Source organism: Sceloporus undulatus, chromosome 1 (genome assembly GCF_019175285.1).
Source record: "Sceloporus undulatus isolate JIND9_A2432 ecotype Alabama chromosome 1, SceUnd_v1.1, whole genome shotgun sequence".
In the NCBI taxonomy this organism is placed as follows: domain Eukaryota; kingdom Metazoa; phylum Chordata; class Lepidosauria; order Squamata; family Phrynosomatidae; genus Sceloporus; species Sceloporus undulatus.
This window is the reverse complement of record NC_056522.1, coordinates 113382122-113398342: the sequence shown is the minus strand read 5'-3', so window position 1 is coordinate 113398342 and position 16221 is coordinate 113382122. Positions and strand designations below refer to the sequence as shown.

The following is a 16221-nucleotide window of genomic DNA, read 5'->3' as shown; positions in this document are numbered from 1 at the left end:
TTTTGTATCAAAACAAAAGTAGGGAGTGAAGCGTAGGGAGTGAACTTATCAGCAACTGGCAAAATAATTCAGATCAGAATTAAACTTGAAGCAACATTTCCTTGTTTTGTATTTTGTATATTTCATTGTTTGAAAATAAGTCAAATATGTGTTTATCTCCTTCCATTCATGCATGTGAGCAGGAAATGCATAAGGCATTGCATAGTCTAACATGACTCTGCCTTTTAATAGCAGAATTTTAGAAGATAGTTGTTGCCCAGACTACTGCCTTTGGGAGATGGAAAATATCAGGATTATGGCACTGACTTCCCATGCAACCCGGTTTCCTCTTACTCTCTTTCCCCTGAACTTTCCTGCAAGAGTTTTTCTAGAATAGATTACAACAGTATTTTGGTGCAATGGGATGGCCAAGGGATGGATCTGTTCCACTAATAGGTGAACTACACTGTCGTGGAAAGAGTTGTGCTTATGGATCCTCTGTTTGGATATGGATATTACATTAAAAAATAGGGGGGTTTGCTTATAATTCTGCCATATATTGTTTTCAGTGTAGGTACGTACTTTTCCAGTGAAGGTACTATGTCAATGTCCAAGACTTCATTGTAAGTTTCCTTTAACCGTAATGGTGGAGCTTTTATCAGGCCTCTCCTGGTGTTTAGCATCTCCTATAAATCTATGAGACATCTTATCTGAATCTCCTGATCTACACTTCATCAGTCATGCTGGGAAAATTGATTCCTGCCTTTATTAAATACCCTGGTCTTTTCATGAATCTTTCTTTCTTACCAGCTAACTATAGCAACAGGCAAATGCTAGCAGGAAAAAAAATCCTCAGATGTTTTACTTTCATTGTCTCTCTCCAGTTACAATTTGTTACATTTTAAGCAAAACAATGATTTAGCACCCAATGAAGCATTATAAATTTCTCCCCAAATTTGGTAGCCTACTTGGATGTTTATATTCCACATTTTGGTAGAAACTTACAACATTTCCAAATGTTTGTCCCCTAAATCATCTGTCCACTAGCACATCTGTAATTATATTGAAAATTTTGTTCTTATTTTGAAAGATGGTGATAAATCCTTCAATAGTGAAACGGAACAGTATTTTACTTTTTTTTTATTGCAGTGAAATTGAGAGTTCTGAGCAGATTTTAAGTGTCATATTTACAAGCTTTTAAATATCTTTTTCTTTTCTGCTTTTAGTGAGCACCTCCATAACAAAGTATTATTTCTCCCTCCCTCCCTCCCTCCCTCCCTCCCTGTCTTTAGCCATGTGCAACACCAAAGCCATGTTGAGGTGAGCTGGTATGAAAAGACTCATCCATATTTCAATGGTTCAGGGATGTAGCCAGGCTTTTGGGAAAGGGGGGTGTCCAAACTAAGTTCCACCATTATAATGCAGCTTGGGCGCAGCAGCACACAGCATTAATTGTATCTAACAGAAGGGGGAGTCCAGACCCCCCCCCCAGCCATGTCCCTGAATGGTTCTAAAATGAAATATAGGAGGATCTGAGTTTTATTGACTAACATCCTTGTTAGACTTGCATGAAGCATATGAAAATGATTGCTATTGACCAGCAGCTCATAGCAGCCTTCTTCCCCATGTCTTTTGTCTCATTTGTTTTTAACTTCAGCCCTCATGAGCCTCAGCTATATGAAGGGATTCTGGGCATTGAGAGTCCCAAACATCTGAAGAGCACCAACCAGGGTGAGCGTGGTCAGAAGCATTATATAGTTCTCAAAGAGACATTTTGCTGCCTCAGCCTGCAATTCTGTCCCATCTACGTGCAGTGTCTCTTTTGTTCTCATTGGAGAGTAAATAAGGACTGCGCCTATACAGATTGTACGCATGGAGAGGCCAGGATGGAACAGCACTAGTGTGCAGTTTGTGTGCAGGGACTGAGAATGTATGGCTGTTGATGAGTGGCAATTCCCATCATCCCTCATCATTGGCTATGCTGACTAGGGCTGATGAGAGTTGCAGTTCAACAACAACATCTGGATGGCTACCATCTAAGCATTGTTTATTAACAAGTATCACACTGCTGTCTTTATGTACACATTTTTTTGCTGTCCTTTGTATACAGTCCTAAAACTCAAAAACCTCCTGCAGATTATTAAATGGGTAGATTCACAAAATGTTTGTGAAAGAGAACTAAGCAGGCTTTTAATATATAATCATGTTCAGGAGGCTTTTATATGATGTGCATGTGCTGTAGGTATTTTTTTTAAAAAAACTTTTGTATATTTTAATGTCATTTTATACTGTTTTCAGCTAATTGGTTTTACAGTGTTCCCTCCACATTCGCGGCCTTGAGATTTGTTGAAGCACTTAGAATTCTCTGCTAGTGAACTCATAGTACTGTCATTAACAAGTACAAGGTCTTTCCTGTAGAAAATTCCAAGTATCTTGACAAACTACAAATCCTAGGAGTCCATGACAGTTAAAGTGATGTAGAGCTGCTGTAAGTAAATAGTGCAGTATATTCTTTGAAATACACTCTTTGAAGGGGTCCTTTCTGTTCATGGAAAAGTCTGAGATCCATGGAGGCTCTTGCTAGAGGCAGGGAAAGAGCATCTAGAGGAGAAAGAGAATAAAAAGCTAAAGGAGAAAGAAGGCCTGGAATTGTTTATCAGGCCTTCATTCATTTATTTTAAAAGTATGTATAGAAGTAAGTATACCTCAAAAATTCTGACACATATAATTTTAGAGTCTAAGGCCCTATACAGGCCGGCACTTTGTGCTGGCCTGTGGGTGGAATTAGGGTGTAGAGTTCGCATGCTGGATGCCCTAACCCTGCTCCCAGGGCACTACTTTGGCATGAACCAGTCCACATGGCGCATGCCATCATGACACCCCCTCTGGTACTGTAACCATATGATGCAGCACTGAAGGGGCATCATAAAGCCGCACCGCTGCAGCTTTGGTACCCCTTGCAGGACGCAAAAAGGAGCTGCTTTTTGAGGCTCCTTTTTGCACTCTCCAGAGGGCAGGTCGGGGCCATATCATGAGGTTGCTGTGCTACCGATCTAGCCAGTAAAGGGGTGGCTGCAGATTGCCCCTTTAGTGCAGTCCGTATAGCCCCTAAGTTATCAAGATAGCACTCTAGTAGTACAATTGTTGTGTACCTTCTAGTCATTTCCAACTAATGGCAATCCTATCATGGGTTTTCTCAGCAAGATTTGTTCAGAAAAGGCTTACCATTGCTTTCCTCAGAAGCTGAGAGAGTGTGACTTAACCATTGAGGTTCCATGACTGAGCAGGAATTCAAACTCTGGTCTCTGAGAGTTCTAGTCCAAGACACTACACTGGCTTTTAGAGAGTTGTTGCCATGTGCCTTTAAGTTGTTTCCGACTTATGGCAACCCTAAAGTGAATCTGTCACATGGTTTTCTTGGATAATTTGGTCGGGGGGTGCCTTCAAGGCCTCCTGCACTGCCACTCAGCCTTGCCGCCACCGCCGCAGAAGGGCGGGGTGTCAGTGCTGGGGGCCTCTTGGCCTCCAACACCACCATCGGGCCCTTCCGCGGCGGCGGCAAGGAAGCCGAGGCTTGGCCGCCATCACCACCAACCAGCTTTTTCCGCGGCGGTGGCAGCAAGGAGGCCAAGCAGTTGTGCCGGACACCTCCCAGGCCCGAAAGGTAAGTAAGAGGGAGGGAAGGAAGTGAGGCAAGGGAGGAGGGAAGCGAGGAGAGGAGGGGAGGAGAAGGAAGTTGTCCCCAATGGCGGCACGCATGCATGCGCGCCACCATTGGGGACAACTTCCTGGTTTGCCATCTGTGGATGCTCAAATCCGCGGATGCAAATCCGCGTATAAGAAGGGCTGGGTGTCGGTGCTGAGGGCCTCTTGGCCTCCAACACCGGTATCTGGCCCTTCCGTGGCGACGGAGGCGTCAAGGAGGCCGGGTGCCGGTGCTAGAGGCCTTCAAGGCCTCCCACACTGCCACTCGGCCTCACCGCCGCCGCCGCAGAAGGGCCAGGTTTCAGTGCTGGGGGCCTCTTGGCCTCCAACACTGCCATCGGGCCCTTCCGTGGCGGTGGTGAGGAGGCCAAGGCTTGGCCACCGCCACCCAGCTTTTCCTGCGGCGGCGAGGAGGCAAAGCAGTCGTGCCAGAGGCCTCCCAGGCCCGAAAAGTAAGTAAGAGGGAGGGAAGGGAGCGAGACAAGGGAGGAGGGAAGTGAGGAGGGGGGGGAGGAGAAGGAAGTTGTCCCCAGTGGCGGCATGCGTGCATGCGCACTGCCATTGGGGACAACTTCCCAGTTTGCCATCCGCGGATGCTCAAATCTGCAGATGGCAAATCCGCGGATGGCAAATCCACATATAAGAAGGGCCGACAGTACTAGCTCTGTGGTAAACTGGATATGAAACATATCTGTTTGTAGAGAAACCACCTTTGCCCACACAAGGCAGCTCCTTTCCTTCCTCGGTTTTGATTAGTAAGTTGCAGAATTATTTGAGAAGTGTTCACACTAGGGTAGGATGAAATGAGGGTCTTGACTTAAGGAAATATTTAGCACTTTCATGAAATTATTCTCAATATCAATCCTTGTTTTGAAGCAATTGCCTGCTTGACCTTTCACTACGCACAAAATCCAGACCTGTATTCCCAAACTCTGCCTACATTTCCTGCTTGACAAACACAAACTTGGGTACATCTGGAATAGTGGCTCAATTTTTAAGGCCTTTTATTTTATACTATTTATACTATTTTAATTTTTTTAGATTGGTTTATTTTTTATTTATTTTTAGATTTTTTTAGATGTTCTGATAAAGGTCGGGATATAAACATTTTAATTAATAAATAAAATATTCAGTTATTTTTGTGCACTAAATTAATTCACAAAATAGAATTTGAAATTTGTATTAAAACACAAGGAATAATTGTAGGTGTTAAGAGGAGAATTTGGGGGGGGGGGGGCAGATATATAACATTAATTCAAAGTCCTCTGTACATCCAATATAGAAAGGAAAGAACATGTATTGAAATCTCCTATTTTGCTATTACATACCATGAGCATTAAGGATGAAGGTCTAAATATATATACAAAATCAAGTCCATGTCCAATTGATATCTGAAACAATTAATGTACACTTAATATACATTAAGTATATTAATCATTAATATACCTAGAACTTGCCATACATTATATATGGATTGATCGGAAGCACTAGAACTAGATCTTGATGCAGATGTCATTATGTTAAGATAAATATATTGGGTAGCTGTCTCAGTTGCTTTAATCAAGTATTTCTGAGGCAAAGTAAAATTGAAATAGAAATCAGAGCCTGGACCAGAATAATTTTTGAGGTAAATAATGGTTTGAGTGTTGGACTACAACTCTTGAAAGCAAGATTTGGTTCCCACTCAGCCATAAAATCCACTGGGTGGCCTTGGGCAAGTCACATACTCTCAGCTGGAGAAGGCAATGGCAAATCACCTCTGAACAAACCTTGCCAAGAAAACCCCATAATAGGTTATAGGTTTGCCTTAGGGTCACCATAAATAAAAAATGACTTGAAGGTATTCAACACACATAAAAAACTATATACTAGCATATCTTTATTTTTATGTCAACTGTTCTGGTAACTTGAAAGAACCAATATACAGTGTTTTATCATTATTTATGTAATTAGCTTGGGAAAGTTTTCCTCCTAAACTAACACTGAACTCACTTGGTGGTTGTTGTTTTCTTTGAGACGATTTTGTCATTCCACATCCAGTAATGTATATCTGGCAGTAGGAATAAGTAATTATAGAAATGCTCCTGGGTTTTGCTTTCCAGAACACTAATTTCCTTAAGTGGACATCATGGACTTGATGATTTGACACACTCTTTTTATTTTCATAAACCATGGAGTCTGATCTTACACATGCATACTTAAAAGCAAATCCCACTGATTTCAATTGCATACTCTTGAATAAGTATCCATAAGGTAGCAGTTTCTGTTTTAATCTTTCTCCTGGGCTTTTTGGAATACATGAAACATTAACTTGACTTCCAATTGCATGTCCCACTTCACTTTATCATGACAGTAGACCAGCCTATACAGTTAGAATATAACCGTGTAGAAAACGAACAGGCACAGGCTACAAATCCAGGTAAATTCCAACATGAGCACATTGAATAATTTCACCACCTCCCCCAAAAAAATCTGAAAGAAGACAGGTACAATTTTTAAACAATCTCTGGTTTCTCTTCAAATTGTATAAACTCAATTTGTAGTCCTTTCTAGAGTAAACCTGTTGATCCAAAATATTTACATGCATGCTGGTTTACCATTCATGCTGGTTTATCATGTGGGTTGTTCTGGCTGGACTAGTAAATGAATTTAAGCCCAGATTTGTATTTCTTTAACAAAATACTGCTTTAGACTTTCAAAACTCTGCCAGCAGGAGGAAAGTTGTGTAGATCCCTATTATCATTATTTTGTGAGCTCTTAACATTTATAGAACATGAAAGATGATCGATTGAAGAACATTTCAGCGAGTAATTCAGAGCTTTCCTAATATAGTCACTAGTGTTTTTCTGGCAGCAAATAATGTTGTAAAACAGCTCACTGATAACATGACTTCCCATGTATATTGGATTAATGGTCCAAATCGTATTATAGGTCAACATGAAAAAGACAATTGTGCTTGCTTTCCTTGTAGCTTGGATCAGCTGAGTGGTGATTATAGCCAAGCATTTATGAACCCCTTCCACTGGAAAATATATGCTGTGGTGGGTATGAAATGCATACAAAAATGCTATCTTTATGCTAGAAAAATTTGTTAACTAAGTGTAATCACACTTTAGTTTCAGATTCACCTTATTGCCATGTGTAATTTTTGACTAAATTAGAGTTGGGAATCATATGACCTTCAAGTATTTTTCAGACTGTAACTTAATAATAATAATAATAATTTTTATTTATAGACCGCTATTCCGCAATGATCATAGCGGTGTACAGTAAAATTGCAAAACAATACAAAAAATTGCAAGGCCTCTCTCCCCCTCAAGATGGTGGTTGGAGGAGGGCTCTTTGTCTTTCAGGCCTTCCACCAACCCTAGCCATCACAGCTAATGGTGAAGAATGTTGGAAGTTGCAGTCCAGCATCAGGAGGGCTAAATCCTATTTGTGCCATCTTGAGCAAACCCATTGAATAAATTCTGGAAACAGTTCCAAAATGTGTGCACATTCTTTTTTTTTTTTCTAGCTCAGGAAAGTACAGAAGATAGATCAGGATTTCCTACCTGCATGATCTGCAGAAGATCAGCAGGTAGATTTTATTCCTACAAAATAATCCAGCCTCCAGATTACAAATAGAATTTTATTGGCATGACCAAGAGTAAGAATTTTGTGTGAAAAGAGTATTTAGTTCTGGCATTTTAAGAAATTCTTGGGATCAGAATTATTTAATTCTAGATGTGCCTTTTTCACTTGGTTGTAAGATGGTGGTTATCAGGTTTTCTATTGAAAAGGTAATTCACAAACAGAAATCTTCCTATTCTGTTCTAACAGATCTGTATTTGTATTACTATGACATACAAATTATTGAAAATATCTTTACTGGGATGTGCAAAAATTCTTCATAAGTTTGGATTTAGTAATATGTTGGTAGGTACTGTCATCTTTTACGTGGCTTCCAGTTTATGCTGGAAGCCCTGCGCCATTCAGTAAATGGTGCGTGTGCCTGCGCTGCCGCACTGCTGCTCCGCTGCGTGCACGAGCCCCATTATCCTCAATGGGACTTGAGCATAGGTGGAACTTGCCTTACGCGGCGGGTCCGGAACAGATCCTCGCATAAGGCAAGGGACCACTGTACATGGATGTGTTGAAGCACCTCTAGCATATTATAAAATACACACAACATTAAATCTTTCAGGACTTCAAAACTAAATAAATATCAGCCACCTTGTTAGATTGGTTGTCAAGCAAAATAGACTGGTGTTTCTTATGTTTGTATTCTCAAGTAGATAGATTTTTCAGGATGGTTTAGATTTCAGGTGCAGATCAGTAACTTTTATGCATTATGAAGAAAGGCCTACGTTACTAAATTAAATTCAGCAGGATGAGGAGTTTTGTTTGCAGTTGTTTGTCAGGGAGAAAAAGAAAGATCTTAAAGATAGTCTTCATCAAAGCCCCCCTCCCTGCTCCTATTTGTAGCCAATCTCTTAGCCAACCCTGAAAACTGTGGCTTTGCTGCCCATCACAGTTGCCAGGAGTGGCAGTTGGAGTTTTAACAGGTGAGAGGCATGCCACACATATACTGAAATCCCAAAAATTAAACTAGAAGCAGCCATCTTCTCATTTCATTTTTCTCTTATTTTTTTCCAAGACTTTCTCTCTTCCCTTTTAGTCATTTTCAGGTCAGTACCACATTTTCAAGTTTGCATGTGATAAGAGAGAAAATTTACCCCCAGACTATCCAACGTTATCCATCTCTAATCTAGTGTGATTAATCTGAGTTGGATGAAACTGTGTAAATGTATTTCTGTCTTGAAATCAGAATTTTTAATAGAATGCTTTATCTCTTTTCAAAAGAATTTTAAAAAGTGAACAGTATAAAAATTAGCAATAACTGTTTTATTCTGGAACTGTTTCTCATAAAATGTAAAATGAAATGGTTTGTGGCTTCTCTGCCATATAAGTACATCCCCCCTTCCCCTTACAAGTATTTACTCTGGATTTTTTAAAAGAATTAATTCAAATGCCACATGAAAAGAAACAATACTAAAAAAACAAAAGAAACAATACTTTGTGTGGTTTAAAAGAATGGCTCTCACATTTTGCTGTGTAAATGCACATAGACTAAAAGGAATTCAGCTGTTTTGAATCCTTTCATCACCACCTTAATATTCATCAGTGATGCCCTCTGATATCATTTGTACACTCAAAACACCTTTCTGTTTTCATTTTGGTTACATTGGAGAATGAGAGTGTTTCAGAATGTGTGTAATCTGATGGGGCTTGTATAAACAAAATTCAACAGAACTGAATTAAGACCCTAAATCCACTATGTCTCAGTGTGTTCAAATGGGTGTGTGCCCATACACACTTTCAGGCACAAGGCTTGCTGGCTCATTAACAAGCAAGAAGCAACTAATCTTAATGGCACTGCACACTGTTTTATAGTGAAGAGGAGAAGCAAAAATTTAAATTGCCGTAGAAAGTGTTTTTCTTTGCAAGCAACACATTAGAAAGGAGGGTCTCTTCCTCTTCCTCTTTGGGGGAATATATCTGAACAAGATGAGGCAAGTTCCTTGAGTAGAATCAAGGACTCATACAGATGGCTTTTGATCATTTGGGAAGGTAAAATGGTTCACTGAATTGGATCACATAGTACATACCACAGTGACTGATTAGATTGATTTGTCTATTGCTGCCGCCTCTTCTTTTGATGAAACACTTTAACCTACTTTGGAATTTTTCAACAGAAGGGTTTAAGGACATAAGGTGGGATGCAAAATACTAGTTTTTCTTTACATTGTCTACTTACCCCAGTCCCATTTTTCTTTGTTTCATTCTATGTGGTCAGATCATTTCCTTAGAATCCATTAAAAAATAGGATTCCATGCTATGTGGGAAAGGATGGTTTTACAGTCCTGTAGCTGAATAGAGAGCCAAAACAAAAACAGAATGCTGAACTAGGAAAACAGGGCTTCTTGTTGTGTGTCATATGTGGCATCATGTGTTCATGATTTGCACTAAACAACTATAGTAAGTAAAATGTAACAAATGTACTGTTTAAATACTAATGCTGCATTGGATAAAGGTGTAGCATATGGACAGAATAACAAATGATGGATTTGATATAAACCAGCTAGAAAATACATTTTATTTAATGCAGTTTCTGTAACAGAAATTGTACATAGACATTGTACTGGAAGTTCTCATAACCATTTGCTGGCCATATAAGGCCAAAGTTGTTTAGGATGGTAAGATAGTAAATCATGAAAATGTGCATACCTCTCATTATGGTTATATATATATTTACTTTCTTTCAAACTCAGTTATTTGGTTGGCTTCATTTGCAAAATATAATTCCAGTCCAGTAGCAAGTTCCAACTAGAATACACCCATTGAGTCAACTGCTGAATAATAAGTCATTACTGATGTAAATATCATTGATGCAATGAATCTACTTTAGTTGAAGGTGGCAATTGGATTTAGGTGATAGACCTAAACCACATATTAGTTGGGAACTGCTAACACAGAATACAAATTACTGTAATTTGAATAGGCATGTGAAGAATGTTGTTTTGATAGCAAGAAGATCTCTGTTCTGCCACATCTAGTTTCTGTATTCTGTTAAAATTGTTGTTGTTGTTAACTGTCTACAAGAGACCTCCAGTTTCTTATCATCAACAGCTCTGCTCAGGTCTTGCAGAATCAGGGCTGTGGCTTTCTTCCTGGAGTGCTGTCTTCCTTATTTTCCTACTGCCTTCTACCTTATCAAGCATTGTTTTCTTTTCTAGTGAGTCATGTCTTCTCATGATGTGGCCAAAGTACAACAGTCTCAGTTTAGTCATCTTGGCTTCTATGGAGAATTCCGGCTTGATTTGCTCTAGGACCCATATATTTGTCTTTTTAGCTATCCACAGTATTCATAGAACTCTCTTCCAGCACCACAAAAAAATATGTTTTTCCCCTATCAGCTTTCCTCACTGTCCACTGGCAAAATACTTGGAAAGGAGATTTATGGCCTGATCTCATGAACTCCTGTATTTACTGTTAGCTGATTAAAATGGAACACAAAGACTGTTTCTCCAGTGCTCAAGCTGCAGTTCTGCTTTGTCTAAAGTGACAACAGATACGAGATTGTGCTAGAATGGAGAGCAGAAATGGAGGCAGTCCTATCAGCATGGCTTTTTCAAAATGTTGTGGTCACTACAGAGCTGTTTGCACTAGGGCAGCTAGATTTCCTTAAAATTTTCTACTCAAGTGTTTGGGGTTATAACACTGAGGACAAAATTCCTCACTACACTGAGAGTTTTAGTGATGTGGAAAGTTCATAACCTCTACCCTCACAGTGCCAAGTTTTTTTTCTGTTTCCACAACTCCGTGGGCAAGGAGGAAGGTATGGGTAGATGGCTCAACCCATGGTCAGAGCCCATGTCCCATGATATAGCAATTTACATCATAACATATATAGTTCTGCTGATTTTGCAGAATTTGGAAACATTAATTTTTCTGATTATAGCTGTTAGGAACCTGCAGCCTGTATGACCAATGGTAAGAGACCACACCTTCACAACCTTTGTCAGTTCTTTACTCCAAGGATTGTTCTAACTTGTGAGTTCTCTGGGGTTGGACACACAGCCCTGAAGGGGCGGCCTGGATCTGCCCCTGTTACAGTCAGATTGCAGCCGCGGCAACCGCACACCGTGGCCCCAATCTGGCCTTTGCAAAAGGGGCGACAGCTGCATTGCTGTGGCTTGGCAGAGCTCCTTTGGCACTGCATCATATGTATGCAGCACCGGAAGAGCGCCATGATGTTGCATGCAGTATCACACCGCCCTGGGGGTAGAGCCGGGACATGCGTCATGGAGACACTACGCTCCAATTCCGCCCCCAAAAAGCCAATCAGCACAGTTCCTCTGTTACCGTCCATATCTGCTGAGGTAGACCTCCAGGACACCTTCTGGTTCTTGATATATTTATGGCATGTAAAGCTCTTGATGAAAGTTTCTGATGAAATAAAAACAATATAACTGAATCAATCAAGTAAACCAAAACTAATCTTAGCTGTGAAAAATAGGGATGGGGGGGGGGACTGTTGAGACAAGGAAATAGTAATCCAACAGCCCATTGGAAGAAGAAAAGCACCTGCCAGCCATCAGATTGGGTTGGTTGTACTTCTTGTTTGGCTAATAGAGACTTTAAATGGATCACTACTATCATTTGCTTATAAAGAACATAGGTCAGCACATGTGTTGTGAGACAGAATTATGTATGTATCAGTACTACTATTTTTGAAACAATAGCCTGAAAACTTAATGAGGAAGGTGAATATTTAGATACTTGCTGCCCTCTTGTGGGCTGTGTTTAAAAATATAAAAACATAGGTCTCCATTTATCTGATTTCCATTCTAATTACTGTTTTTCCCTGCAATTACTTCCATAACTGACTCTCAAGAAAATAATTTACTTGTTGTAAGCATGTAAATATATATCCATCCTTGAGCTCTGTAAAATTCTATTTACAGTGATATTGATCTTGTATCTTCTTTATGGTGTGTGCGCAGTTAGAAATATAACAGCCCTGGTCAATAAGACCAAAGACCTACCTGTTCCAACATGCTATTAACACAGTGGCTAGCATATTGTTTACAGGAAGCCTGAGAGCAGGACATGAATGCACTTGATTTTATTTTATATTTTGTTGTTATCCCCCCTCGAGTTGACCTCAACCCACGATAACCTTGTAGATGAGACATCTCCAAAATTCCCTGTCCTCTGCTCTGCTCAGTTCCTGCAAATTCATACCCATGACCTCTTTTATATAGTCCATCCATCTAGTACGTGGCCTTCCTCTCTTTCTGCTTCCCCACACATTATTGTTTTCTCTAGGTCTGTGATGTTTTCTACTAGCAGTATTGTGTTGTCTGCATACCTTAGATTGTTGATATTCTTTCCTCCTATTTTCACTCCTCCTTCTTTTGTGTTCAAGCCTGCTTTTTGTATAATATGATCTGCCTGCAGACAAGTTGAACAGATAGAGTTTAGTATAATCTTCTTGTGTAATACAGAGCTTTTAATTAGAGTATACATGCAGATGCACACACGTTTTTTCTTATGTTTAAGACCAAACTTGTATCTATTCACTCTCCCCATTTAAAAAAATACTTCTGTTTTACAGATGTTACAACTGTGGTGGCCTTGATCATCATGCTAAGGAATGTACTCTACCTCCACAGCCAAAGAAGTGCCATTACTGTCAGAGTATCATGCACATGGTGGCAAACTGCCCACATAAAACTGTTCCGCAGCAGCCCACTAGTTATCAGGGAAGATACGAAGCAGAACCCCAGCCGTCCACATCAGCGTTCTTAAGAGAAGGTGGAGGGGCCTATAGCTACACATCTTCATCCCATTCTCAGGAGGGAAGGGCAGACATCTTAGAACATTCAGGCCGATCACCACAAGAAGCCACTTCAAGTAAGTTATCTCCATCACCTGAAGAACAAAGCCGAAAAGGGCCCTCTGTTCAAAAAAGGAAAAAGACTTAAAACAGCTTTCGTCACAACCTGTTGTCTCCTTACCCTCTTGGGATGTCTACCTCATTTAAGCACAAGGAGCATAATTCCACACATCCTGCAGCCAACCTCAGATTTTTAACTACTGTTGTAGAACTATGGTCTTTTCAAAAAAGAAACAGACCAGTCACTCCAAGCAAATTTCATTTGAGTTGAACATCGTGTTTTATTGAACTGGTTTGGGTATACAGATAAACAAACAAGCCACGGTTTTCCATGGTGGAGATGAGCCACCATGAGTTTTTGAGCTGTTTGTTCCAGATTAACCAGAAGGAGGCATTTGGAAGTTTTTACTTCAATTTTTGAGTTACGTGCTTCAAATAATGAATTATGGAGGTGATCTGATTCAACAAACCATGGTTGACACCAATTATAGTCAAGGGCATAGGGTTTTGATTATCACTAAATAACAGTCCAAAATTAAGGTTAGCGTTAGGGCTAACCCTAACCTTTGGTCTTCTCAAGTCTTGCTGAAGGAGAGGAAGGGGAATGGAAGAAAATGTGTTATTCTGAACTCCCCCCCCCCTTTTTGAGAATGTATTGTCTTGAATGGATACATTCAACACTCTGTTTCCTTGGATACATTATCCCTTGGAAAGCAATAGTTTCAATGTTTTTAAATAACTATTCCTGTGTATTTTGTTTTCATTTAACACATCATCTTCTTCTAATGATAGAAGAAAAAGAAAAGGGGTAAAAGAAACGCCAGCTGTTACTTCATGAGAACCCAAAGAAATTTGTTTGCTTAAAATTGCCATGGTCCTGAAGATATTAAGACATGCCTGTAGGGTTCAGGATAGATTTTCCCGCCTCCTCCAGTTACCCAGGTCAGCAATGAAAGGGGAATGCCTTGATTTAAAGATGCCTCTTTATTTTATACAATGTTTAAAAATGGAGCTCCCATCTTTTACCCTTCCCACAAAGACAATGAATGTGTAGTTTTCTGTGCTGATATCTCAAATATTGTATTAAATTAATATGGTTTAAATACAGGTTAGGTAACTGTGAGGGAGAATGTATACGTTGAAATGATTGTTTAGAGTGGTATTGAAATACCATCTTGAATCTTTGTATGTTGTGCAAAACTTGAGGTGTTATGAAGGCAGCAGAAGCAGCAGCAATTGTGTCTTCTTCAGTCTCAGCAATAACTGATTACATGTTATATAAGGGAATGAATTTCTATACACAGGTTGAGTATCCCTTATTAACCTAAATGCTTAGGACCAGGAGTCTTTTGGATTTCAGATTTATCTTGGATTTTGGAATAGTTGCATATACATAATATCTTGGCGATGGGGCCCAAATCTAAACATGAAATGCATTTATGTGTCATATATACCTTATACATGTACTGTAGCCTTAGGAAATTTTATACAATATTTTAAAATAATTTTGTTCATGAAATCAGAAAGCAAAGGTGTCACTATCAGCCACCCATGAAAAAAGTTATGGATCTTGGAGCATTTAGGAGTTTGGAGTTTGAATTTTTGGAAAAGGGATTCTCAGCCTTACTTTGAAAAGTAAATACAGAATAAAAATGTAAAGTATTTACCATATGGATAGGGGAACCTCAGTTTGGCTTTTAATATGCCAAATATTAAACTTCAATATTTTCAGTGCAGTCCTCTGCATGTTTACTCAGAAGAATATCTCACTACGTTTAGTAGGGCTTACTGCGAATTAATTTGGTATAGAATTTCAGCTTTACACTTTCAATATGGTATAATCAAAAACTTGAAGACACAAAGCATTTTCAATCTGCCCATACTTTTTGAGTTATTGAACAATTGCTTCAAGAGTCCTCCTCCCTCCTAAAGGTTTAAGAAACCCTGTTTTGTAATTAAGACTAGAAAGTCAGTCACTTACATATTAACTGATCATGATCAAATGCTGCCATCTGTTCCTCAAACCATGGAATATTTGATGCTAATGAGTGTAGGTTTGTTTTATAATAGTGTAGATTTTCATCAACCTTTGCTTTTAAATATTCCATAGCTGATCAGTTGGCCATATGCAGGCTGCACAGATACTCATTCAATTTTTTAAAAGATACATTGCAATGGCATCTTTTCATACATAAGCCCCCCCATTATAATGTAAGGAACCTGCAATTTCTGTTCATGTCCATTCCTAGTGCTGCATTGAAACTGTCTTGACTTTGGCTGATGTTAATGCCACTTTTTTGTGGAGTACCCACGTGTAATTATAAACCAAAGACTTGGATTTGTATGGAGATAGATTCTGTGTGTTGCAGCTGCTGTAGAATCCATCAAAGGAAGCTCTGGATATGTGTATATATAAACCACCATATACAGTACTCTCAACTATAAATCAACCTCATGTATAAGTTGAGGGCAGGCTTTTGTGCCAAAATTATGGATTTTGATATGACCCATGGATAAGTAGAGGGTAAAACTTAGGGGCATGTAGCAAAGGATGTAAAGAATGAAGCAAAGGAAAATGATACCAAAGAACTTAGAAAATGCCAGCAGGCACAACTGTTTTGTGCTCACCCTAAAGGATAGATGGATGAGAGAGTAGATGGGGTCACTGCTTGCGGAATAGACTCTTGCCTTATACCAGGGAACAGTTTCTTATTTTATAATAAAGTACAGTGTTTACACTGACCCATGGATAAGTTGACTTCAGCTTTTTAAGGTGAATTTTTTTACTAAAATTTTTAGACTTCTACATTAATGTATACAATAATTTCTGTAGGCCATGGTCTGTGTAAGGCTCAAAAGCCCCAATAACAGGCATTTAAAATGTTCTGATGAAAAGTATAGTTTGTGGAAATGCTTTGCCAGAAGGAAGGAAGGAAAGATTCTGTTGTGCCACAACAAGACCTGTTTTGATAGAATTCCAATTCATTGCTTAGGAGTACAACAGAGAACATGGGAGCAATTGTCTCATATCAAGTTATTTAGATGCTATGTTTTTGCTGCTGCTACTGCTGCCGTCTGCCTTTTCAGGAAAT

At 39.4% G+C, this 16221-nt stretch overlaps 1 protein-coding gene across 2 annotated transcripts in view; it reads left to right on the top strand.

Moving 5' to 3' along the window:
- LIN28B (lin-28 homolog B) overlaps positions 1 to 14537 on the top strand; it is an 81939-nt gene extending 67402 nt beyond the window's left edge. For both annotated transcript variants that reach the window (XM_042438080.1, XM_042438088.1), the window contains exon 4: positions 12848 to 14537. In XM_042438080.1, coding sequence (XP_042294014.1) covers positions 12848 to 13217 — 370 coding nt within the window. In that variant the 3' untranslated portion in view covers positions 13218 to 14537. The remainder of the gene's footprint in view (positions 1 to 12847) is intronic.
- Positions 14538 to 16221: the final 1684 nt, after the last annotated feature.